General features: G+C 47.4%; 1 protein-coding gene across 2 annotated transcripts in view; it reads left to right on the forward strand.

Annotated features, from left to right (window-relative positions):
- The first annotated feature begins 2,444 nt into the window (after positions 1-2,444).
- MAP2K5 (mitogen-activated protein kinase kinase 5) overlaps positions 2,445-26,692 on the forward strand; it is a 120,243-nt gene continuing 95,995 nt past the window's right edge. For both annotated transcript variants that reach the window (XM_066196559.1, XM_066196560.1), the window contains exons 1-7: positions 2,445-2,666; positions 8,890-8,938; positions 12,537-12,604; positions 17,378-17,447; positions 22,222-22,262; positions 23,012-23,079; positions 26,448-26,496. In XM_066196559.1, the coding sequence (XP_066052656.1) occupies positions 2,532-2,666; positions 8,890-8,938; positions 12,537-12,604; positions 17,378-17,447; positions 22,222-22,262; positions 23,012-23,079; positions 26,448-26,496 (480 nt within the window). In that variant the 5' untranslated portion in view covers positions 2,445-2,531. The remainder of the gene's footprint in view (positions 2,667-8,889; positions 8,939-12,536; positions 12,605-17,377; positions 17,448-22,221; positions 22,263-23,011; positions 23,080-26,447; positions 26,497-26,692) is intronic.

Here is a 26,692-nt window from a genome sequence, read left to right on the forward strand (position 1 = left end):
CATCATTTTTGTGGCCTATTCTTTAAAATTTAATGGAAAATGAATCTGATTGAAATGGAGCTGAGTGAGAGGTACACAGGGACTGCAGGTAAAAGGTTCATTTGAGCAGAAAGACGTCTGTGTGGGCACCACCAGTCCCTTAGATCCTCAGGAGCTGAGGCTCTATTAATTTTTAGTATAGGAACTAAATTATAAAGTTATTGAACAGAGAGAGAATTTATCTCTGTTAATGGCCATTGAATTATTATATTTTTTTTTTTTCCTAAAGCTCAAACAAAGTAGAAGTCGAATATGAAGAAGCTTGAAGACGTTTCAGGAATTAAATATAGCTCCCATTCCCCCCCCCCCCCCCGCCTCTAAATTGATAAAATAACTCAAATAGTCCAGTTTGTCAGAGATGATAATGTGAGAGAGTGTGATAAAATGCGCAGATCAATAGCCCACAATTGAGATTAATGCTGTTCTCTTAAAAAAAAAAAAATAAAAGAGTGGGTTGTTCTATCTGCAGAGCTGTACAGAGCACAGAGCTTTCCCCGTGACTCGTGGCAGGGAAAAGCTCCATTTAAAAGCTGAATTTGGTGCTCTGCGATGGCAGAGCTGTCAAAACACGTTCTGTGTTGCTGAGGTGGGCAGGGATTTTCTTCCATCACAAGGATGGATCGTGGTTTGGAGCAGGCTGGTTTCAGCTGCATCGCTGCCAGACGGGGAAAACCCAGTGACGCCAGAATCGTACCTGGGCATCAGCCCTGGAGATCTGGAATGTGGAGGGACGGTGAAGTGTGAGACAGCTGCTGGCACAGCTGCTCCAGGTGCCTTCCTTCACCTGTTCCTGCGGGGTTGGGGTGTCCCAGAGCCCGTCCCCAGAGCCATTCCCGGTGTCATTCCCAGAGCCATTCCCAGTGCCATTCCCGGTGCCATTCCCAGTGCCATCCCCAGTTCCCATTCTCAGTGCCCATTCCCAGTGCCATTCCCAGTGTCATTCCCAGTGTCATTCCCGGTACCCATTCCCAGTGCCATTCCCAGTGCCCATTGCCAGTGTGATCCCCAGTGCCATTCCCAGTGTCATTCCCAGTTCCCATCCCCAGTTCCCATTCCCAGTGCCCATTCCCGGTGCCATCCCCAGTGCCATTCCCAGTGTCATTCCCAGAGCCATTCCCAGTTCCTATTCCCAGAGCCATTCTCAGTGTCATTCCTGGTGCCATTCCCAGTGCCATTCCTGGTGCCAGGTGCCATTCCCGGTGTCATCCCCAGTGCCATTCCCAGTGCCATTCCCAGTGCCCAATCCCAATGCCCATTCCCAGTGCCCATTCCCGGTGCCCACTCCCGGTTTGCGCTGCAGCACCCCGTGTTTGTGTTGTGTCCGTGTCTGTGCCATGGGATAACCCGGAGCGAACCCGGGATCCCGTGTCTGTGTTGTCTGTGTGTGTGTTCCCGTCTGTGTGCCATGGGATAACCCGGAGCGAACCCGGGATCCCGTGTCTGTGTTGTCTGTGTGTGTGTTCCCGTCTGTGTGCCATGGGATAACCCGGAGCGAACCCCGGGATCCCGTGTTTGTGTTGTCTGTGTGTGTGTTCCCGCCTGTGTGCCATGGGATAACCCGGAGCGAACCCGGGGTCCCGTGTTTGTGTTGTCTGTGTGTGTGTTCCCGTCTGTGTGCCATGGGATAACCCGGAGCGAACCCGGGATCCCGTGTCTGTGTTGTCTGTGTGTGTGTTCCCGTCTGTGTGCCATGGGATAACCCGGAGCGAACCCCGGGATCCCGTGTTTGTGTTGTCTGTGTGTGTGTTCCCGCCTGTGTGCCATGGGATAACCCGGAGCGAACCCGGGATCCCGTGTTTGTGGTGTCTGTGTGTGTGTTCCCGTCTGTGTGCCATGGGATAACCCGGAGCGAACCCGGGATCCCGTGTTTGTGTTGTCTGTGTGTGTGTTCCCGTCTGTGTGCCATGGGATAACCCGGAGCGAACCCGGGATCCCGTGTCTGTGGTGTCTGTGTGTGTGTTCCCGTCTGTGTGCCATGGGATAACCCGGAGCGAACCCGGGATCCCGTGTTTGTGTTGTCTGTGTGTGTGTTCCCGTCTGTGTGCCATGGGATAACCCGGAGCGAACCCGGGATCCCCCGGGAGCCGCTCCCTGTGACCCCGGGCATTGCCGGGGACCCCGCGCCGCTTCCCGCGGGAACCCCCGCCTGGGCCGGGCCGGGCTGGATCCGCCTTCAGCCGCGCTTTTCCTCTCCAAACACACGGCACAATGGCGGGGAAACAAACAAACAAACAAACAAACAAACAAACAAACAAACAAACAAACGCGGAGCGCCGGAGCCGCCTCCCCCCCGCCCATGGCACCGCCTCCGCTTCCTCCTCCTCCTCCTCCTCCTCCTCCTCCTCCTCCCGCCGCCGCACATCCCCTCCTCCCGGGGCTCCGTTTTGGTTCCGGGGCAGCGGCTCCTTCCTGCGGGAGGGCGGCGCAGGCTGTGCCCGGCCCGGCGCGGCTCGGCCCGGCGCGGCCGCAGCATGTGAGCCCTCGGGGCGGGGATGCTCTGGCTGCTCTGCGGCCCCTGCGGCGCCATGGACAGCCAGGCGCTCGTCATCCGCATCAAGGTCCCCGACGGAGCCGCCGTGGACTGGACCGTGCACTCCGCGCCGCAGCTGCTCTTCAGGGATGTGCTGGTGAGTGCGTCCGGACGGGCGCCGCGACCCTGTGCCGGCCCCGGGGGGTGCCACCGGCATTCCCGGCCAGCCCCGGGAATGTCACTGGGATCCCCGTACCGGCCCCGGGAATGTCACTGGGATTCTCTGCCAGCCCGGGGGGATGTCAGCCGGACCCCCGTGCCAGCCCCGGGAATGTCACCGGGACTCTGTGCCAGCCCAGGGAATGTCACGGGGACGCCCTGCCAGCCCGGGGGGTGTCACCGGGACCCCTGGGTGCCAGCCCGGGAATGTCACCGGTACCCCTGGGTGCCAGCCCGGGGGGTGTCACCGGACCCCTGGGTGCCCGCCCGGGGGGTGTCACCGGGACCCTGGATGCCAGCCCGGGAATGTCACCGGACCCCTGGGTGCCCGCCCGGGGGGTGTCACCGGGACCCCTGGGTGCCAGCCCGGGAATGTCACCGGACCCCTGGGTGCCCGCCCGGGGGGTGTCACCGGACCCCTGGGTGCCAGCCCGGGAATGTCACCGGACCCCTGGGTGCCAGCCCGGGAATGTCACCGGGACCCCTGGGTGCCAGCCCGGGAATGTCACCGGACCCCTGGGTGCCAGCCCGGGAATGTCACCGGGACCCCTGGGTGCCAGCCCGGGAATGTCACCGGACCCCTGGGTGCCAGCCCGGGAATGTCACCGGGACCCCTGGGTGCCAGCCCGGGAATGTCACCGGACCCCTGGGTGCCAGCCCGGGAATGTCACCGGGACCCCTGGGTGCTCGCCCGCGGGATGCCGGAGCTGCCAGCATCCCCCGCTCCGTGCGCGCAGCGGTGTCCGAATCCCTCCCTGGATGGTGGGAGGTGTTTTTGGCGTCTGCTTTGGCGGAAAGTTTCAACGGGAGAGTGGTTTTTGTGCGGATTGACACAAACCCCGTCCCGGGACGATCCCGGGATCCCGGCCGGTGCCGCGGGTGCCCGGCAGGAGCCTCGGGCCGTGCGCTGGGCTCGGAGGGACCTTCGGAGTCCCCAAATCCGCTCCCCTCGAGGTCAGGACATCCCCTCCTGCTGCCTCGGGGAGGTGGAGGCTCCGTGGGAAAAGTTGTGCTTTGGGAAGGAATTTTCCCTGTCCAGGAAAAGGAGTATTCCCTGTCCAGGAAAAGGAGTATTCCCTGTCCAGGAAAAGGAATATTCCCTGTCCAGGAAGAGCATCAGGCTCTGCACCTGGGCTGGGGCTCGTGGTGACATTTCCCCTGCCCGGCCTGGGGCTCTGTGCTGTCCCCCTGTCCCTCAACCCCTTTCCTGCTGTGATTTTTTTTTTTTGTCCATCATTTTATTTTTTATCCATCTCTGCTTGCTCAGGAATGGGAGTGGGTGTTCGTCCCATTTCCTCGCTCCGTCCTTCGCCGAAAGGAAAGCTCCGCGTTGGTGTGCGGGTCCCGATTTCCGCAGCATCCCCTCCTCGCTCTCCTCCCCAGCACATCCACGGGGCTCTGTGTGTGTGTCCCTGTTTCTCCAAGGAAAACCTTTCCCGTACCCACCGCCACGTGCAGGCTCCGTTTTTGCTCCTGTCATTAACACTGGAGGCAGATTTTGCAGGTGTCGGTGCTACAGCAAGGACGCGTGGGGATTAAAGGGGTTGTTCACCCTCGGGCCTGGAAGGGTTGCAGGAGGGGTGACAGGAATCCCAGCTTTCATTTTCCCAACATTTAGCATTTTCCACGACTTTCTGTAACCCCCAAACCCGGGCTGACCCGCTCTGCCCTTAAACAAAAGTGGAACAAATGAAATTTCTTTGTTCGTTTCCTCCACGCTCTGCTTCCTGTTCTCCATTTTTCCTCCCCACGAAAATAAAATGAAACAACCCCCTGATGCTTGGGCTGTCCTTCGCTGTTCCAGAATTACTGCAAATTCGGGGGGATTGTTTAAAAGTGGGCAGAGAAATTGAGGATCTTTAGTGATGCTGGCAGTGACCCGGAGCCACGTGGTGCTGAAGCTTCCTGAGAGCTCCTGGGTGGGAGAGAAGGGAAAAGATGAGGAGAGGAGGAAAGTCAGGCAAACTTGGAGCTTGGAACATCTCAGGGCTCACTGCTCTTCACTGCTGCGATGGTTTTAAGGATCTACCAGCAAAGGTTTTAAGGATTTACCAGAAAAAAAAAAAAAAAAAAAATCTGGCTCGGAACAGAAACTGAAAGTGTTGCTGTGGTTTGGCTAAAAAAAATTTTAAAAATGATAAAAGTTCTTCTTTGGCACCAGCAAAAAATTCTGGGTTGGAGGAGTGATGTGGACCTGGAAATGTTGGTGTGGTTTGGCTGAAAAAATAATCAAAGTTTTTCTCTGGTACCAGCAAGAAAGGCTGGGTTGGAGCAGGGATTGGAAGTGGAAATTCTGGTGTGGTTTGTCTGGAAAAATGGTAAAAACTCTTCTCTGGTCCCAGCAAAAAACCTCTGGGTTGTAGCAGGGCTGTGGAATTGGAGGTGTTGGTGTGGTTTTTACGTGTGGTAGGGTTGTTGCTCTGAGGTTTTCAGTGGTTGTGTTCCAGGAGGGACCATCGCAGCGTTCCCCTCTACTGAATTGGTCAGGTAAATAGAGGAATTAAAGTGAAATAAAGCTCCAGTCCACTCAGGACAGAGAAATTCAGAAAATAAATCAGACCCAAACCCGCTCAGGGGTGGTGGGTCAGGTAAATAGAGGAATTAAAGTGAAATAAAGCTCCAGTCCACTCAGGACAGAGAAATTCAGAAATTAAATCAGACCCAAACCCACTCAGGGGTGGTGGGTCAGGTAAATGCAGGAATTAAAGTGAAATAAAGCTCCGGTCCACTCAGGACAGAGAAATACAGAAATTAAATCAGACCCAAACCCGCTCAGGAGTGGTGGGTCAGGTAAATAGAGGAATTAAAGTGAAATAAAGCTCCGGTCCACTCAGGACAGAGAAATACAGAAATTAAATAAGGTTCCAACCCACCCAGAGTGGTGGGTGGGTCAGGTAAATGCAGGAATTAAGTGAAATAAAGCTCCAGTCCACTCAGGACAGAGAAATACAGAAATTAAATCAGACCCAAACCCACTCAGGGGTGGTGGGTCAGGTAAATAGAGGAATTAAAGTGAAATAAAGCTCTGGTCCACTCAGGAGTGGTGGGGCAGGTAAATGCAGGAATTAAATGAAATTAGGCTCCAGTCTGGGAGAACTTCCATCCCTGAGGAGTGAGTTTGCTGTGCAGGAAGGTTCTTCTTCCTCCAAGGTGGTGCTCGGTGTTAAGAAATCCCCGTGAATTTATCTTTGAGGCCTGAGGGGTTTTATTTGATGCTTTCAGGTGATTTTAAAGCCGATTTTTTTGGTGAATTTTGCCTCCCAGTGAGCAGCATTTCAGGCTGATGTACAGGTTGATTTCCATCCTCATTTTCAGAGCTGTTCTTCCTGGTGTCACTTGAAATAAGTTCTCCCTGCATCACCTTTGCCGGCCTGTGAGTTACCAGTAAATAGATTTATTTTTAAGGCCCCCACTAAATGAATTACAATAAGCTTATTTATTTATTAATTTTTTTTGTTTCCCCCTCAAGCTGTCTGCATTCCTCCTGTGGCTGGAGTATTTAGACACTCGGTGTTAATCCTGGGTGACTCCACGCTGTCACAGCGAGATAAAACAAGTGTTTTTTTTTTTAAAAGTGGAACATGAGGGCTGTGGGTTCAATATTTCTATTGGATTTCACATTTTCTGCTTTGTCACCCTCCAGGGAACGGATCTGATTTAGGAGCTCCCTTTCGCAGCTGATTTTTCTCCTGGTATTTTGTGGTTTTTTCAGTTCTGGGAGATAAAACAGAAGCAACTCTGTAGTTGTTTTATTGTTCACCATCCCGGTTGTGAGAGTAGAAAATCCCCCCTCCCCGTGCACGTGTAATCCTCTGAAATTCAGAATAATCCCTTGAAATTCAGAATAATCCCTTGAAATAATTCAGAATAATCCTTTAATCCCGGGTCAGCCCCGGGTCCGGGGGATGTTTGAGGATGGAAATGGGATGGAGCTGCTGGAAACTGGGAAGTGCACAGTGATGGGATACTCAGATGCCTTGATTTAATTGTCATTAAATTACGGCAGAGTTGCTGCCACTCCAGCCAAGTTTTGGTGTTTATTTAGTGCCAGATTTGAGGTGAATGATTCACTTATTGTTACTCAATTAATGAACTTATATCACTCAACAAGCAGGAAAAGTTCTTCTGAAGGGGTGCAGGAAAATAAGATTTTATTTTTTTTAATCACTATTTCAGTTTTCTCAGAGCTTTGGAGTTTTCCAAGCGGACTTTTGGGGCCATCTGATGCTTCCACACCCCTTAAACCCCCTTTGAAAACGATTTTTAAATCCATTTTAAATCCATCTGTGTGGCCCTAGAAGAACATCTACGAGTGGCTGAAATCTGACGCAGTTAAAGTGTGTTTGCTGAGGAATTTTCGGAGTTTAAATCGGCGGATTTACAAATAATTAGAGCAGCTTTCTACGTAGGCAAAGCTAATTTCTCATTGAACAGTTTTATTTTATTATCAGAAATATTAGATTCTAATGTATTAGAAATCATTCTTTTATTTTTATTATTGGAAAGATTAATTTATTATTTTGACAGAGGGCCGGCAAACCCTGGGAAGGAATGGAAGAACTTTTTTTATCAAAATGGAAATATTTTGGGGTTTTGTTTTTTTTTTTTGTCCTATTTTTTGCCTCTTCAAATTTACAATTCCACAGCTGCGCGTTTCTCGTGTGCAATTAACAGCCCGAATAATTTCTCTTAATTTATTTTAGCATCTAACCTGGGAAAGTTTTATCGTCGTTTCTTGCTTCGCTTGGCTCTGTGCAAATCTTGCGCCGTGTTATTGATTAATAGTATTAATTGTTCATAATTGTTGATTGCGTTTCTGTATTTCAGAATGTTTCATTTTAATTTTTAGATGAAGAAGGGAGAAATGGAGAGAACAGGTTTTGGCAGGGGGGAGGTGTGTTGAGCACCCTGAGAGGTTCCCGGGGGATGTGCTGCAGTAAATCCTCGTTTAATTCATTAATTAATCGCTGATCGCGTTTAGTTCGTTAATTTCTGGCAGTGCTGGGTGGGAGAGGAAGGGGCAGAGCCGGGCTGGACATTTGTGCCGTGCCCTGATGTGGCTCCTCATGGGTTGGCAGCAGAGAAAAAGCTGGGAAAGTGAGAAAAGCTGGAAAAAATTTATAAAAAGTTGGGAAAAATGGGAAAAAAGTGTTTCTCTGGTACCAGGAGAAAAAAAAAATTGGGGTTGGAGGAGGGATGTGGGGGTGGAAATGTTGGTGTGATTTGGCTGGAAAAATGGTAAAAGCTGAAAAAAAAATGTGTAATTTTGTATTAAAAGTTAAATTATGTAAAAAGCACTAAAAAAAAGGTCTGAGTTGGAGCAGGGGGTGGAAGTGGAAATTTTGGCTGAAAAATGGTAAAAACTCTTCTCTGGTGTCAGCAAAAAAAAGTCTGAGTTGGAGCAGGGGGTGGAAGTGGAAATGTTGGTTTGTTTTGGCTGAAGAAATGGTGAAAAACTTTTCTGTGGTGTCAGTAACAAACTTTGGATTGGAGCAGGGATGTGTGGGACTGGAAGTGTTGGTTTGGCTAAAAAAACGATCAAAGTTCTTGTTTGGTACCAGGAAAAAAAAAAGTCCGGCTTGGAGCAGGAGGTGGAAGTGGAAATTTTGGCTGAAAAATGGGAAAAAACTCTTCTCTGGTCCCAGCGAAAGAAATAATAATGAAAAAATCTGTTTTGGAGCGGGGCTGTGTGACTGGAAATGTTTTTGTGTCTCTGCTTCTTTGGGCGTTTCCAGGGAATCCTGCCCCGGTATCCTGAATTTTGGCGAAGTTCGGATCCCAGCCGAGGCTGACAGAGCCCTCAAACGGGGCAGAACAGGTGTTTTAAAACAAAAAGAATTCATAAATCTCTTTTTATGAGCGGCTTTGATCACTTAGGTGATCATTTTTTTATAACCCAAGGGAAAAAAAAAAAAATCAAGTTTTTTTCACCTGCGAGAGGAGTTTGTGACGATGAGGGATTTATTTGGGGGGAAAAAAAAAGAGTTTTCCTGGAGGGGGAGGAGAAGAACCCTCCTGATTTCGGTGCAGGTTTGTGCTGTGCCTTACCAACTTCCTCATTTTGGGGCAGTGGGGAGGGATTAAAGGGATTCCACGCGGAACCAGCCTTTCCCCAGCTGATATTTCACCGATTTTCTTTTCCTTCCTTTTGCGTTTCTCAGGATGTCATCGGCCAGGTTTTGCCAGACGCAACCACCACGGCGTTTGAGTGTAAGTGTGGGGCTTTTATCACCCAATTCCTTTGTCACCTTGCTTATTTTGATTTTTAAATTATGCATTTCTTGCCGTTTTCACGTTATTCTCATCGTGTTTACTACTTGAAAAGAAAGAAGATTAATTATACGTCGCGGTTAAATATTTATGCCTAAATGCAGCTTCAGTAACGGCCCCAAAGCCGGCAATATTTTTATTATTTAATCACATCTGAAATATTTCCACCGAGCGGCTTTAATTACCAGCCTGACCTCGCCGTGCTCTCACTCCTCAGTGCAGTTTTATTGCTGGAATTAAATGAAAAATATAAACTACCTGTGGGTCTGAGCTAAAAAAGAAACAAAACCCCGTGATTTGGACTGATGTGTGGTCTTTAAACCCCGTGCGTTTTTAATTTCGGAGGGGTTCCTGGGGGATTGTCCTGCCTGCAGAGCGATCAGCTGCAAAGGGGGAAAAATCCTGAAAAAGGGGGAGTTTTCTTCCGAATGGGGGAGGCTCCTGCTGCTCTGTTTTAATTTTTGGTTTATTTTATTTTTTTCCTTTGGCGGAGATGAAGGCGCAGGAAGGGGATGGAGGGATTGGAAGGTCTGGGTGAGGGGAGGAGCAGGTTGGAGGTGGGGCCTCTCGTTTTCATTTTCATCCTCATTTTTATCGGCATTTCTCGCCTTTTGAGAAAGGAACCCAAGGAAATATCGATTCATGACCCTTCAGGTGCGGTTTAATTCTCTTTTCCTCCTCCCACGTTGTGTTTTCCTCTCCGAAACCACCACAGGAGCGTGGGAGTTCTCTTTCTGCGCCTCACGTTTTCCCTGCTCTGCTTTTTGACGCGACCAAAGCCCAAACTCCAAAACCTTGCCATTTTTATATATATATATATTTTTATTTTAATTATTATTATTATTTTTTAAACTTTATTTTCCTTTTCGTGGCGTGTTCGCATTTGTTTTAAATCCCTCCCAGGTCCCCCATTAGCTCTGGTTGAACTTGGTGCTCCAGCAGCAGCCGCCTCCGTCGGGGCAGTGGCGCCACGTGCCCGAGTTTATTACAGAATTTATTACAGAATTTAGTAATCATAAATCAATTTATATAATTATATAAATTAATTGTTATAATAAATACAACTTAGTAAAAAATTGATTAATATATCATTAAATAAATTATTTATTAAATATCTTTATTTTGATATTCTCACCTCCAGCGTTCCCTCTTGCTCTGGGTGTTGGAGCTGGATGATTTTCCCCTCCACATCCCGACAAAACAAAAATTCCTGGCAGCATCTTTCCCATCCCTTTCTCCAAACTCTGCCTTTCCCCCACCTGCCCGAGATTTTGGGGTCAATATTTTGCAGGATGGGGGTTTTTTTGCCGTCTGCTGCACTCTGCTCTCCTGTCAGGATTTCTTCCTCCATTTTAATTAAAAAAAAAAATAAAATCCAGCCAGGACAGGGGGAGATTTGATTTTATTTTAATTTATTTTTTTAAAATTTTTTGTTCTATTTTTGTTTCCCTGATGTGCTGAGAAATCAGATTGTTGCGTTCCAGGCAAGGAGAGAAGCCTGGAGATGTTTTTGAATTCATTTTTGGATCCCTTGACGCCAAAAAGAGATCTGCTCAAGTTCAGGACAGATTTTCATCTGATTTTGCTTTTATTTTTTCCCCCCTCCCTGTTTTTTCATCCCCGTATTTTTAATTCCTTCTGTTTGTACCACCATCAGGAATTCTGCAGCCAGGAACTGAGTTAATTTTTCAGTCACTTCACGGGGATAATGTGGAATTTTTCTAAATATTTTCCTATTTTCCTTTTTTTTTCCTTTTTTTTTCCTTTTTTTTTTCTTTTTTCTTTTTTTTTCTTTTTTCCTTTTTTTTCTTTTTTCCCCTTTTTTCTTTTTACCCTTTTTTCATTTTTTCCTTTTTTCCTTTTTTTTCCCTTTTTTCTTTTTTCCCTTTTTTCATTTTTTCCTTTTTTCCTTTTTCCCCTTTTTTTTCTCTTTTTTTTCCTTTTTTCCCTTTTTTTTTTCCTTTTTTTTCCTATTTTTCTCTTTTTTTCTTTTGTTTTTTCTTTTTTTTTTTCCCTTTTTTTTTCTTTATTTTTCTTTTTTTTGGTCCCAGCTCAGTCTGTTCCCTCTCCCCAGACCTTTCATCCATAAATCCATCCCTCCTCTGCTTCCCCTCTGATCCCTCTTGCGGATGTGTGGTGCTCCAGTAGTTTCCAGGATGTTTTAAAGCCCAATTTTGAGGCTTTTATGTTTTACTCTTCTGCATTGCTTTGTTGTTTTGGGGTTTTTTTCATTATCACCTTTTCAGAGGCAGAATGAACAACCTCCTTTTCTCACACAATTTGAATTCCTTGGGGTTTTTTGTTTTTTTTCCCAGATTTTGGGATTTTTTTTCCCCCAGATTCTTGGACATAACTGGGAGCAGGAGGGAATTTCCATCCAGGGATGTGATGGGACAAGGGGGAATGGGATCAAACTGACAGAGGGTGGGGTTGGGGGGGATACTGGGGAGGAATTCCTGGCTGGGATGGAATTCCCAGAAAAGCTGGGGCTGCTCCTGGATCCCTGGAAGTGTCCAAGGCCAGGTTGGAGCAGGGATAGTGGGAGGTTTGGAAAAAGAGGATTTTTAAGGTCCCTTCCAACCCAATCCACTCTGGGACTCTCTGAATTACTAGAAATTTAAAAAAAAAAAATAAAAAAAATTAAAACCTACAGTGAAATTTTGGATGAATTTCAGTGAAATTTCCTGAGTTTAACCGAATTTGGGAGAACTGAAACACTTTTGGCAGCAATTTGGTGGGGTCAGGGAGGGAATCCCAGCTTGGGGAAGGATCAGGGAGGGAATCCCAGCTTGGGGAAGGATCAGGGAGGGAATTCCAGCTTGGGGAAGGGATCAGGGAGGGAATTCCAGCTTGGGGAAGGGATCAGGGAGGGAATTCCAGCTTGGGGAAGGGATCAGGGAGGGAATTCCAGTTTGGGGAAGGGATCAGGGAGGGAATTCCAGCTTGGGGAAGGATCAGGGAGAGAATTTCAGCTTGGAGAAGGGATCAGGGAGGGAATCCCAGCTTGGGGAAGGATCAGGGAGGGAATTCCAGCTTGGGGAAGGATCAGGGAGGGAATCCCAGCCTGGGGAAGGGATCAGGGAGGGAATTCCAGCCTGGGGAATGATCAGGGAGGGAATCCCACCTTGGGGAAGGATCAGGGAGAGAATTTCAGCTTGGGGAAGGATCAGGGAGGGAATCCCAGCTTGGGGAAGGGATCAGGGAGGGAATCCCAGCTTGGGGAAGGATCAGGGAGGGAATTCCAGCCTGGGAAAGGTGCTCAGCTTCAGGAGAAGTTCTGGCAGTAAAAGAACTGCTGGGAGTGAAGTTCTGAGCACTTTGTGCCCCTGTTTCAGACAGGAAAATCACGATTCTTGTTAATTAATACTTTTGTTTGGGGCCGTTGCACCTCGTTATTTCAGGGCGCTCGTGCAGTTGGCTTTTCCTGTTTGTGCATTCTTCACTTTTATTTGCTGCCAGAAGCGCAGATGCCAACCTTGCCTGTTAAAAGTGTCAACATCCCCCTTTCCCTCGCTCACCTGGTGCCTTCCTCTGGCAGATGAGGATGAGGATGGGGACAGGATCACGGTCAGGAGCGATGAGGAGATGAAGGCCATGCTGTCCTACGTAAGTACAGCCAATCCTGATTTTTTTTCCCCTCCCAGCTGATAAATTGTGGGGGGAAAAAAGAAAATTATCCATTTTTCTTGGTGATTTTTCTTTTTTTTGCCGGTTCCAAAGCGTTTAGCCCGTGTTAAATCCCCATTTTGGATATTCCCGGGTGAAACAGAGGTGTTGCACAAAAAATGCTTGAACATACTTTTAAAAAAAATGGCCAAAAAAAAAAAAAAAGGCCTTTTTCACTTACTGATCATATCATGAACATTAAGAACAATGCACCCTAATGACTTTTGCATTAGGTGTAGTGCAGGCTAAATGGACTATCAATTCCTTGGGTTTTTTTATGCAGTACTTAAAGTAACGGCTCATTAAAAATGAACCCCCTGGGCTCTAAAAAATTTTTCAAAATCTACTTTTCATCTGGAGCCCGTTTCACCCCCTCCTGACAGAGAGGAGTTTTCATCGTAGCTGCAGGCTCGATATTCATGGAGGGTTTCAAGATGTATTTTGTGTGGTTTTTGGGGTTGTTTTTCTCTGAGGGGAGATAGATGTGGCTGTGGGTGCCTTTGTGGAGGTTGGGAGGGATGTAAAAATTCTGTCTGGATCCCCATAAATATAAATCTGCTGCAGGAGGGGAGGAGAATCATTTGAATAGAGTGAAAAAAAAAATCATTTGTTTTGGGGTTTTTTTCGAGAGATTTTCTCTCTGAGCCAAGGGGATGTAAATTCCTAGAAATGAACTTGGGACCTCTCAGAGCTGAGCCTTTTTTGGGACCACCCAAAGGTGGTTTGGGTGGGATTTCAGGGGTCCCAAACTGGTCTGGGTGGGATTTCAGGGATCCCAGACTGGTTTTGTTGGGATTTCAGGGATCCCAGACTGGTTTTGTTGGGGTTTCAGGGGTCCCAGACTGGTTTGGGTGGGATTTCAGGGGTCCCAGACTGGTTTGGGTGGGATTTCAGGGGTCCCAAACTGGTCTGGGTGGGATTTCAGGGGTCCCAGAGTGGTTTGGGTGGGATTTCAGGGGTCCCAAACTGGTTTGGGTGGGATTTCAGGGATCCCAGACTGGTTTTGTTGGGATTTCAGGGATCCCAGAGTGATTTTGTTGGGGTTTCAGGGGTCCCAGAGTGGTTTGGGTGGGATTTCAGGGATCCCCGAGTGGTTTGGGTGGGATTTCAGGGATCCCAGACTGGTTTGGCTGGGATTTCAGGGGTCCCAGACTGGTTTGGGTGGGATTTCAGGGGTCCCAGAGTGGTTTTGTTGGGATTTCAGGGGTCCCAGAGTGGTTTGGGTGGGATTTCAGGGATCCCCGAGTGGTTTGGGTGGGATTTGAGGGATCCCAGACTGGTTTGGGTGGGATTTCAGGGATCCCAGAGTGGTTTGGGTGGGATTTCAGGGATCCCAGACTGGTTTTGTTGGGATTTCAGGGGTCCCAGAGTGGTTTGGGTGGGATTTCAGGGGTCCCAGACTGGTTTGGGTGGGATTTCAGGGGTCCCAGAGTGGTTTGGGTGGGATTTCAGGGATCCCCGAGTGGTTTGGGTGGGATTTCAGGGATCCCAGACTGGTTTGGGTGGGATTTCAGGGATCCCAGAGTGGTTTGGGTGGGATTTCAGGGGTCCCAGAGTGGTTTGGGTGGGATTTCAGGGGTCCCAGACTGGTTTGGGTGGGATTTCAGGGGTCCCAGACTGGTTTGGGTGGGATTTCAGGGGTCCCAGAGTGGTTTTGTTGGGATTTCAGGGGTCCCAGAGTGGTTTGGGTGGGATTTCAGGGATCCCAGAGTGGTTTGGGTGGGATTTCAGAGGATCCCAGACTGGTTTGGGTGGGATTTCAGGGGTCCCAGACAGGTTTTGTTGGGATTTCAGGGGTCCCAGAGTGGTTTGGGTGGGATTTCAGGGGTCCCAGACAGGTTTGGGTGGGATTTCAGGGATCCCAGAGTGGTTTGGCTGGGATTTCAGGGGTCCCAGAGTGGTTTTGTTGGGATTTCAGGGGTCCCAGAGTGGTTTTGTTGGGATTTCAGGGGTCCCAGACAGGTTTTGTTGGGATTTCAGGGGTCCCAGAGTGGTTTGGGTGGGATTTCAGGGGTCCCAGACACGTTTGGGTGGAATTTCAGGGGTCCCAGAGTGGTTTGGGTGGGAGGAACCCTAAATCCCGTCCAGTCCCCTTCCTGCCATGGCTGGGACACCTCCCACTCTCCCAGGCTGCTCCAGCCTGGCCTTGGACATTCCAGGGATCCAGGGGCAGCCACAGCTTCTCCGGGAATCCCAGCCCAGCCCCTCCCCACCCTCCCAGGCAGGAATTCCTTCCCAATATCCATCTCAATCTCCCCTTTCCCACTCTTCCAGCCATTCCCTGTGTCCTGTCCCTCCATCCCTTATCCCAGATCCCTCTCCAGCTCTCCTGGAGCTCCTGGAAAAGGCTCTGAGGATTCCCTGGATCCTTCCCTTCCCCAGGAGAGCATTCCCAGCTCTCCCAGCCCTCACATCCCCTCCATGGTCCCGGTGTCTTTTTGGGGTTTTGATCCTCTCAGCTCCTTTCCCATCCCTTTTTTGTGTCCAGCACATCCCTGGAGCTCCTTCCCCCACCCGGATTCCTCGTGGTTTTTCTCTGTTCTCCTCATCAAACCTCGGCCATTTTTCGCCTTTTAAAGTGGAGAGAACTTGGAATTTTTCCTGGCGCAGCCTCCAGATGAATCATGCCTTGGGAAGGTCATTTCTTTGCTATGCTTCCAAGCTCACTGTTAAAGTTTCAGTACATTAGAGTTCTGATTGCTCAACTCTCTGCTTTTCCCTTCAAAATTATGGGATGGCTGTAAATGACTTCTTTCTGCTCCAGCAGCTTTTTTTCTCTGAAAAAAAAAATTTTTTTCTCTCCAGTTTTAAACTATTTTTTTTTTAATTTGAGTGTGGCACTGATGGTTTAACTTCCTCACGTCCTGTGGGCTTGGTTTTATTTTTTTTTGGGATGTGTTCGCAAGGAAACAAATGTTGTGAGCCTGGGAAATGAATCCATTTAATAGTGGGGGGAAGAAAAAATACTCATTTTTGAGGCCTGCAACAAATATTTGGAGCGTTGGCCAGCTGGGGAAATATTTCAGGGGATTTTTTAAATGATGCAGGCGTTCTCTATAATATAAATGAAGTGATTTTTTTTTTTTTTCACTTTAAGGAGAAAAATAATAATTCCCTGAGATTAGACTTTGGAAGATATTTTGAATCACGCCCGACCTTACCTTCAGGTTTTTTTTTTTACTTTATGAATTTTCAAGAAGTTAATTCGGGCCTGGAATTTTTTCAGATTGTTCATTTGAATTAAGCTGGTTTTGGGGGGTTGCTCAGTGGGATTTTTTTTTTTTTTTCCCCCCCCAGTGTTGGGCACTGCAGTTAATTAAGGACAGCCACGGAGCAGCTCTGGAGCTGTTGTCTTGTATCTGTCTAAAAAGGCAGTAATTTTTTTGACAGGCACTGATTGGAAAGTTGCTCGCAGCTCTCTCCGAGCAGAGGGGCTACACGCTCTGGATCAATAAGTGGCAAATTTCCCATTAAAAAAGAATACCTGAGCAAATGTTCCAAATAGCCACTGGCATCTTCATTTGCCATGGAAACCTCGGCCCGTGGAAGGACAAGTCATTCTCAGACAATTTTTCCAGACTACTTGTTAACAGTTATTGCTGTCCCAAAAGGTTGACAGCTTACATGATTGATATTTCATTGCCTTGTCGTGGCTGGTGAGTAATGGGGAGGGCCATGGGGGTTTTTCTCCCTCTCTCTCCCTCTGTTAGGTTGGTTGTTTTTTTTGGTGGGGTAGGAAACGCTCTCGGGGGTGTTTTGTTTTTAGCTGATTGTTGGAGGGAGTGAGCGGAAATGTTTCTAGTTGTGTGTAAAGGTGTCTCTGCAGGTCGGTGGTGAAAATGGGAATTCACAAGTGAAGGGCTCATCCCGTGGGCAGGGACACCTTCCTCTGTCCCAGGGTGCTCCCAACCTGGCCTTGGGCATTCCAGGGATCCAGGGGCAGCCACAGCTGCTCTGGGAATTCCAGCCCGGCCTCTCCCCACCCTCCCAGGCAGGAATTCCTTCCCAATATCCGTCTACATCTCCACTCTCCCAGCCATTCCCTGTGTCCTGTCCCCCCATCCCTCGTCCCCAGCCCCTCTCCAGCTCTCCTGGAGCTCCTGGAAAAGGCTCTGAGGATTCCCTGGATCCTTCCCTTCTCCAGGTGAATGTTCCCAGCCCTCCATGGCCCAAGCATCCTCCTGGGTTTTGATGTTCCCAGCTCCTTTTCCAGCCCTTTCTGGGCCTTTTTTTTAAGCCATCGCCATCCCCTGGGTCCCTCCAGCAGCTCCTGGGGAGTTCAGTGTCTCAGGATGTCTGCAGTGACTTTCTGGGAGCACAGCTTTGGGATCCCCCTGACCTGATCCTTCACCACTGCCCACAATCCCAGATCCCTTTGGGATTCCCTCGGAGTTTTGGGTGTATTTGGGGTCTATGTGCATCAATTTGTGCCCGTGTTTGGTGTTCCTGGCTCCTCATTTGCTGTAAATATTTCTTTTCCTCACCTGCTGGAGCATTCCCAGGTTTCAGGGGAGCCTGGAGCTCCTCCTTTAAATTCCTCCGTGCCCCTTTTTTTTTGGGAACACCGCAGGTGGAGAGGAACCATCTGAAGGCTGATCTGTGCTGTGGGCATTAGGAAGAAAATCAAACTACACCTGAATCGAAGCATCCACAAGCGCTTTTCCCACTCCTGGATGACTGAGCCGTCTCTTCTTTTTTTGGGTTTCTTTGCAGTATTACTCCACTGTGATGGAGCAGCAAGTGAATGGACAGTTGATAGAGCCTCTGCAGATCTACCCACGAGGTAATGCTGAGCAAATGCCCGCCAACAACCCCGAGAGCCTGGGCTGAAACTGCTCCCTGGCACGTGTTTTTGGGGGAGGTTTAAATGCACAGGGCGTCGTGTTCGCCTCTTAGTTTGGAGAGAAGGATTCGTTATTGTGGGGGAGCGTGGAGAAAAGTGCACTTATTGCATAGAAAGCAGCTCATTTCCTGGAGTAAATTAGTCTAACGAGGTTTGCAGAGTACAGATTTAAGTATATTTAAAAAAACAAAAAAAAACCCAAAAAAAGCAAACTCATTGGTGGTGGCTCTGCCTGGATTCCAGGCAAAGCAGATGAATAAGTGAAGTCTTGGGTGCTGATGAAAATTGGGCTTTTTGTTTAAAGCTGTTTTAATGTCACGGATCAGCCTGACAGGCTGGGGGACGTGTCTGTCACGGCAGCTCCAGCCAGGACACGGGGGGTGGTTTTTTGTCTGAGATTTGGGCTCTTCGTGCTCTCCAAATATTCACAAGCACTTTAATAATTCTCCTGAATTGGGGGGGGAGAGTTGTAATCAATTCTGTGTGGACTGAGGCAATTTAAAAATAGGTCATCTCCGACCTGGAAAAAAAGAAATCCGTAGGCAGCTGGTGTGGGGTTTTTTTGGGAATGCTCTCCCTGAACTCAAATAACGGTTTAAAAACCCAAAAAAAGAAATAAACAAGCCTGGTGCATTACATAATTCGTTCAGATCTCAGTCGCCAGGCTCTGGATCTCTGGCTCTTAATTGACGGAACAGAGAAAGGTTTAAATTCTCCAAGTAAATCTCCCAGCAATAAATTAATTGAAATAATTAAAAATTAAGCTCGCTTAACTGACACGACACAAATAATCATACTGGGAGGCTCCCAATTAAAACATCCCTCGCTTCCATTACTTACAACTCTCTGAAGTTTGAGTTGGGCGATTAAGCAAGGAGCCTCCTCAAGCACGTGGTGACGGGGTCTCCGCAGGAAGCTGGGTGGGTTTCCTGGAAGTTCCTGTGGAAAAGGGACGGGGATTGAAGGGGAGGGTGGAAAATGGTCTTTGTCTGGGGCAGGGTGTCATTGAGGGGGGACTCCCAGGTGTTGGGCTTGTGACACTGCAGAGCAGGGCGAGGAGAGGGGAAGGGTCTCCTGCCTTTTCCCAGGCGTGAATCATGGGATCCTGGAGTGGGTTGGGTGGGAAGGACCTTAAATCCCTTTTCCCCCTTTCCTTTTTCTCTTTCCTATTCCCCTTTCCTTTTCCCCCTTTCCTTTCCCCCCTTTCCTTTTCCCCTTTCCTTTTCCCCCTTTCCTTTTCCCCCTTTCCTTTTCCCCCCTTCCTTTTCCCCCTTTCCTTTTCCCCTTTCCTTTTCCCCCTTTCCTTTTCCCCCTTTCCTTTTCCCCCTTTCCTTTTCCCCCTTTCTTTTTCCCAGTTTCCTTTTTCCCCTTTTCCCCCTTTCCTTTTCCCCCTTTCCTTTTCCCCCTTTCCTTTTCCCCCTTTCCTTTTTCCCTTTTCCTTTTCCCTTTTCCTTTTCCCCTTTCCTTTTCCCCCTTTCCTTTTCCCCCTTTCCTTTTCCCCCTTTCCTTTTCCCCCTTTCCTTTTTCCCTTTTCCTTTTTCCCTTTTCCTTTTTCCCCTTTCCTTTTCCCCCTTCCCTTTTCCCCTTCCCTCTCCCCTCCCAGCCCCAATGTCCAACCCAGCCTTGGACATTCCAGGGATCCAGGGGCAGCCACAGCTTCTCTGGGAATCCCATCCCAGGCCCTCCCCACCGTCCCAGCCAGGAATTCCATATTTTATCCCATCCAAATCTCCCCTTTTCCCCTCTGAAGCCACTCCCTGTGTCCTGTCTCTCCATCCCTTATCCCAGATCCCTCTCCAGCTCTCCTGGAGCCCCTTTAGGCCCTGCAAGGGGCTCTGAGCATTCCCTGGATCCTCCTCTTGTGGCTCAGAGGAACTGAAGTGGATGATCCAAGTAGGTTGGAAAATCCTTCACATTTTCCTTTAAACCCCCGGTCCCAGGGAGTGCTGGCAGCACCTGCCCCACCCTGGGGTTTGAAGGGACTTGTTGAGGTTTAACCTTCCCCCTTTGGCTCATCCCTGAAGATCCAGCTGTGGAAATTCCTGTTCCTGCTGCTCTCCCCTTTCCCTGTTTGCTTTGCCTCCGAGGATCATCTCCTCTGGCTGGACACATTTGGAATTGTCTCTGTTCTGCTCTGGATTCAATTTCCCCGCAGTCACCTCCAAATTCCCACCCCTGGCTCAGCTCTGCCTCTCTGCTGGATATTTCCTCCTTCCCCTTCCCTCCAAACTGCTCCGTTTTTGTTTCATCTTCCCAAACCACCTCCTTAAACCCCCTTTTCTTTTCCCCCTAGGTCAGACCTTCAAAACCTCCCCAAACTCACCCCAGAGCTCTGCAGCTCTTCCGAAATACTGAACAAAACGTGCTTTCCTGCTCTTTTTTCTGGGATTTTGGTTTTTTTTGCTTTTTTGCTTCCTTCTCTTCTTGTCCTGCCTCTCTAATGAACATCCCAAATTTTGTCAGCAGCAGCACTTCCCTCCCGTGCCCTTTTGGCCGTGGCTCTCCACGTTCCCCACTTTGAAGCCCCGTCAGCACCGTGCGGCTTTTCCGCCTCGAATTTCCACTTTTTCCCCTTTCAAGGGATTTCTTGGCGAATCCTTTGAATTCTTTTCCTTTTCTGCCTCTCGGGCTTCTGAGGGAGCCTCAGTTCCTGCCTCCAAAAGCTGCCAAAAGTCTCCTGCATTCCATAAAAATCCTGGCAGGAGGAAATTTCCGTGTGCCTGCGTTACCTGGGCCTGGGCTTTTTATTTATTTCATAATAAGAATATCTTCCAGGGGAGGGAAAAAAATTGGTGTTTTCTCTATTTTTTCATGGGTTTATTATTGCTGTTTAGGTCCTAGGAGGCAGAGGGGGGGGAGTTATATTAAAAACAAGCATCTGCATGTGATGTACATATAAAAATGTGCACACACATATATATTTTAAATATAGATCTCTATATTTATATATCTGTATATATATTATTATATATTTATATATCTGGATATATCATTATATATTTACATATATTTTTATATATTTATATATTGCTATCCCTATGTTTCTATATATTTACATTTATTTTTATACATCTACATACATTTTCTATATATTTATGTACATTTTATATGTAGCTCCATATATTTGTATACATAGCTGCATATATTTTTATATTTCTACATCTATTTATATAAATCTGTATTTTTAATATATCTGTATACTTTTATATATTTTATATACATCTGCATATATTTATGTAGATATTTATAGAGAGATAATTTAATATCTATAATAATATATATATATTTATAGGTATTTATATCTATTTATTTTCTAGCTATATTATTTACATCCTATTTGTGGAATGCAACGCCTTGTCATTCAAATAGCCACCACAAAAATCATTATTGATTCAGGATCTCGTTCCAAATGTCCGTCTTAATCTGTTGGAAAACCCGAATGGGCTTGTACCTTTTTACAGTTTATAATTTTGGGTTGGTTTTCCTTTGAATACCCGGAGTCTCGTGGTTAATTTTTTCCCCTCTTGAAGACGCACGTGGTAATTTTTGATGCTGTTAAAAGGCACGTGGCCCTCGGTGCTGTGTTTAATAACCATCACCTGTGTCCTTCTGCCTAATAAATAGTTCTGCTTTCCTGTCAAAAAAACGGGAGGGAGGGGAAGAAAAAAAAAAAAAAAATCAAATTTCTGCCATCAATCAGCAGTGACAGCCCCTTTTAACGCGGCGTTAGGGGATGGGAACTGCCTGGGACGCGGAGCTTTGGGGCTTCCACGTCCCAAAATAAAAAACCTTCCCAAAGCTCATCCCTGAGTGCAGAGCAGGGAACGTTCACCCGGAGGCACCTCGGGGAAAATCCTCCTCCCGCAGCAGCTCGTCCCTCTAAACCCAGACGTCACCAGGAAGTGCCACATTTGGACCTCTGTCCCCAAAAACGTGGCATTTATTCAGTATTTACCTTTTATTTATGCAGTATTTACCTTTCATTGATTCAGTGTTTTCCAGAGAGGCTCACTGCTGTTGCCCCTCCCAGATTTTTTCCTCCCCCTGTTCTTTTTTTCCTCCCCCAATTCTTTTTTTCCTTCCCCAATTCTTTTTTTCCTCCAATTCTTTTTTTCCTCCCCCAATTATTTTTTCCTCCCCCAATTTTTTTCCCCCCAATTCTTTTTTCCCCCCATTATTCCCCCCCCCATTATTTCCCCCCCCAGTTTTTCCTCCCAATTTTTTTTCCTCCTCCCACATTTTTCCCCATTTCACCCAAAGTGCCTCTGCCCAAAACGACCAATTCATGTGGCAGCCGATTCCCTGAAAATCCAAATATTGGGTTGCAAACATCACCGTGATATTCCAAGGGGAGGGGAAAAAAAAAATAACCCAGCCGTGTGAAAACACAAGGTTGGAATTCGAATTGCCGAAAGGATCCCATCGTTTGAGCCAACGGGTTCTCTGGGTTGTGATGCGTTTTAAGCAGAAATTAGAATTTCTATTACACGGTGTCAGGAAGCTCTTAGCATTTATAAATGCTCACTCCTGCAAGTTAAAAAATCCTGGGCCGTAATTCCCACCCTGGGTCTCGCCAGGCACTTTTCAATCATTTCTCTCTGCTAATTTCGGTGTCACCCTCATTTCTTTCGGAAAAAAAAAAAAAAAGATTCATTTGGAGCAAATTTGTAAATGGCCCTGATGTGTTCTACAATTTAGTCAATTACTGTTTCAGCCTGCAAACCTCCCGGGAAACGGAACATACATGGCCTCAAGGTACGAATTTCAATAATTGTTTCGGGAAAGTTAGATGGATTTGTAATGCTGTGTTCCACTTATTGAAATGTCAAATAAAAACTGCACTTTCTGGAGCTCTGACAAGCAGATTTTTAAAAAAAAAAAAAAAATTCTGATTTTTTTTTTCTTTTTTTTTTTTGGGGGGGGGGTGAGGGTGGGGAAGGGACTCATCTGCCAAACGTTGGTTGTGATATCTGTATTTATAGACGTAGTTCTATCAAAAACACGCTTGCCTTTTTGTTTCTTTTTTTTTTTTTAACCTCTGCTAATCGTGTTCTTAAATTTTACTTCTTCATTTATCAACCTGCTGTCTGCCACGGCTTCAAAGCTTTGTAAACCCCCCCCAACCTCCATTCCTGCGATTTCACTCGTTCACCCTCGGCACCGCAATGGAATTATTGCGGATTTTTGATTCCTCGCCGCTCCCGTCATCACCTGGAGAAGACCATAAACTCATTAAGCGGGTTTTGTTTTGTCGGGGTTTTTTTTTTTGGAGTGTTAAAAACCGGAGCTAAACGACGGACTCGCCACCTTTTTCTCCGCGTTATATTTGAGCCGCGATTGCTGGGCCCTGCTAACCTACATAACGGCCCTCAACCATCAGCGTGCCTAGCAACCAGCTAATTAACCTTCCTAACGAAATGAGAAATCCGCGGCAAATTACAGGTTAATTAGCAGGGTGTCCTCGGGAGCGCGGGATCTGATCAGGCTCCTCTCGCTGCCCTCAGGTGAACACGCGCGCGGGGGCCGCCAACAGCGGCGGCCCGGCCGCCTCCGAGGCCCTCCCCAGCAATAGGTAAGAGCCAAGCTTTTCCTCTTTTTTTACCTTAATTCCTTTTTTTTTTTTTTAAAAAAATGGTGTCCTGCGTGTGGTTGGGTTTCTGGAAAAGCTGGGGGTGGAGTGGCTTTTCCGGCGGGAAGGAGGAATTCGTGGATGGCGTCGGGGTGAGGCTGCTGGGGCTTCTCCCCTCACGTGTTTGCTGCTGAGGGGCGAGGGCTTGGTGGGAATTCCGGGGGGAAAAGGGGGCTTTACTCGGGATTTCAGGATGGAATCGGGGTTTGCTCTGGAGGAGGACGGAGTTTGTGGGAATTCTGGGGGGGAAAATGAGGGTTCGGTGGGTGTTTCAGGAGGAAATTAGGGTTTGCTGCTGGAGAAATGAGGGATTGGTGGGAATTCCGAGGGAAAAATGAGGGTTCGGTGGGTGTTTCAGGAAGAAGTCAGGGTTTGCTCTGGAGAAGGACGGAATTTGTGAGAATTCTAGGGGAAAAATGAGGGTTTGGTGGGTGTTTCAGGAAAAAATTAGGGTTTGCTGCTGGAGAAATGAGGGATTGGTGGGAATTTCAGGGAAAAATGAGGGTTTGGTGGGTGTTTCAGGAAGAAATTAGGATTTGTTCTGGAGAAGGAAGGAATTTGTGGGAATTCCGGAGGAAAAATGAGGGTTTGGTGGGTGTTTCAGGAGGAAATAAGGGTTTGCTCTGGAGAAATGAGGGTTTGCTGAGGATTTCAGGGAGAAATTGGGATTTGCTCTGGAGAAATTAGGGTTTACTGGGGGTTTCAGGAAAAAAGTAAGGGCTGACCTCTGGAGAAAATGCCAATTTGCTGAGGATCTCAGGGAGAAATGAGAGTTTGCTGGGTATTGTAAGAGGAAATACGGGTTTTGTGCTGGAGAAATGAGGGTTTGCTGGGGATTTCAGGCAGAAACGAGGATTTGCTGGGCGTTTCAGGAAGAAATCCCAATTTCCTGGGTGTTTCAGGAAGAAGTCAGAGTTTGCCGAGTGTTTCAGGTGCCTCTGTCCTTCACAAGCGTTGAGACGCGCTTCGGGGCTGGGCTGATCCAATGCCAAGGACTGCGTGCTCAGCTCTTTGTTGCTTGTTCCTTCCAGGATTCTTTGATTTGAAAGTTTGATGCCCCCTCCTTCGTAAGTTTGTGCTAATAAATGGCCTAAATAACAAACTTTTGTAGGTTTATTAGTGTGGGGAAGGATTTTTTGAAGATTTTTTTTTCAGCTGAGGTGCTTGGTTCCAACAATTCCAGCCAAGTTTTGGGAGTCCATCCCCCTTGTGTTGCTTTTTGCTGTTCCAGCCCTCATTTGAAAACTCACATTAAGGTCTTAAAATACAAGAGAACTCATTCTCTTTTTTTGTCTTTTTTTTTTTTTTTCCCCCCTAGAGATTTGTTTTTTCCAATGCTGGAGGATAAACTCCTTTTTATGACATGAGTTGTTTAGTGATGGTAAAAACCTACAAAAAAAAAGAAAAACTTCCTGTATTCTTAAAAGGAAAAAAGGAGGGTCTGGCTCCATCTTCTTCCTACAAGAGCATGTGTGAACCGTGGGAATAGAATTCTCTGGGGGCTCTTTTCAACCTCAATTATTCTATTATTCTAATAAGCACATCATATTCCGTTTATCTGGGCATCAGCATCCTGCTCCTTTTTCCTCTCTGAGAAAAGGAAGGAAAAGAAGAGATGTTGTAGAGATTAAAACGGTGAATTACCACAGATGAACGTGATCAGAGAGAGGCAGAGTTGTTGGTGTTTTGGGCAGGTTTTTAGGGTGAATTTTGGGGGGCACAGTCCCACAAATCCCATTTGCACTGGGAGGAGGGGTTGTGAAAAATTCCAGCCTCATCCAGCAGCAGGGCTGGAGTTTTTCCCTCACTGGAAAAAACCACAAAACCCAGTTTGCTGCTCTCTTTGTGTAATTGTGGAGAGAGAAAAGAAAAAAATATAACAACCCCATCCTGGGCCGAGTTTGCCCCATCCCTCAGGGAACGTTCGATCCAACCCAAAACTCTTGAAGAAAGAAAACAAACCCGAATATCTTTGTGCTCTGCAGTCCCCCCCGGCCTGAGCTAAATAAAGCTGATTTTTCTGTCACTGCTGAGTGCTTGGCTTTCAGTACTCCCTGTACTTTGAGCTTGTTCTTCCAAGTGCATTGAAAATGAAGCTTCTAGAAGATTCTTGTCACCTTATCCGGTGGTTAATTGCCGTTCCTTTTCCGAAACCTCCTGCACCGGGAGTTTTGGTTTTTGAAGTAATTGAAAGTCTCTCTTTGTTTCATGTTCACAAATTGTTAGTCATGAAAGATGACAAGATCAACTTTATGTTTCCTTGGAAAACTTAATTTTTTTTTTAATTTTTTTTTTTCCCCTTTAAAGCGGCCGTGGGAACAAGAGGCCTATTAAAGAACAAAGCCACCAAATATGAAATCTGTGTTTTCACTGTTCCTGTTAATAATGATCTGTGATCAAGACACGTGCGCAGGCCTTTCAAGAATATATTATTTTGTGCCTTTTTTTTTTTTTTTTCCTTTCTTTTTTTTTTAAACTTCAGTAATAAGAGCAGAATGTCCCTTTGAGATAAAGTTTTTGCAGACGTTGCTGCCCAGGCAGTTTGTTGTGTTGAAGCTCCAAGGAACGGAGTTTGTCGGGAAAGGAGGGGGGGAAGAAACCCAGGAGTTTGTGAGGTTTTGAAGGAGTTTGAAGGCATTAAAGGTTTTACCCTTTAACTCACCGAGCTGAGAGTTGGGGGTTTGGTGAAGTTCTCTTAGAAGGGATTAATGTGAGTTTCGTTGCTTTGGTTTGGGAGTAGATTCTCCTGAAAGAAAAGCACAGGGGTTCAGCAGATTGACCTGGAATGGATGCACACGGAAAGCTGGGATCTGGGCATGCCCTGAGATTCCTGGGTCAGGAATTGTGCTCTGCTGCTTCCTCTGCTCCAGGCTGGGCTCAGTGGAGGTGCTGGAGCTGACATCCACAGCAATTCCTGAGGAATAAGGCCTGGGAGAGCTCCAAAACCAGATAGGAAAAGTGGATGTGAACTGCATTTTGCTGTTTTTTGAAACCCCTGGCATGTGAGATCACCTTTTTTTTTTTAAATTTTCCCTCTTAGAGCTGCTGTTGTGTCTCAGCAGGTCGTACAGTCAGGTGTCTAAACCAGCTGGAAGGTGGAAAATACATTGATTTTTAACTGTTCATTGCTTCTTCATCCCTGCAGCTTGGGCAGCGCTGACTGCTCTCACCGCACCTTCCCCTTCAGGCTGAATCTCCTCAGAATATGTCACCACCAAACTCCCCTTGTTGTTCCTCGCTTTGTCTGAGGGAGTCAAAGGGCCCCAGTTGTTCAGAAGAATTGCTTCTCATTTGTTTTATTTCTCTTCCAGCTTGAAAAAGTCCTCGGCAGAGCTGAAGAAAATCCTTGCCAATGGCCAGGTGGGTGTTTTTGTTTGCTGCGCGTCTCATCCCTGCCTCGTGGTGCTTGGCAGCCCTGGGTGCTGCAGAGCTGTAAATGTGCTCTTGTGACCCCAAATTTGGGACTGTGGGTACCTTCAGGACGAGTCCTGGGTCTTGGTTTGGCTTTGATGGGCACAGCAGTTCCTCCAGATGTGCTGCTCAGGTTTAGCTGCAA

Source organism: Chamaea fasciata, unplaced genomic scaffold, assembly GCF_029207755.1.
Source record: "Chamaea fasciata isolate MVZ Bird 193981 ecotype frontalis unplaced genomic scaffold, bChaFas1.0.hap1 SCAF_14, whole genome shotgun sequence".
Taxonomy (NCBI): Eukaryota; Metazoa; Chordata; class Aves; order Passeriformes; family Sylviidae; genus Chamaea; species Chamaea fasciata.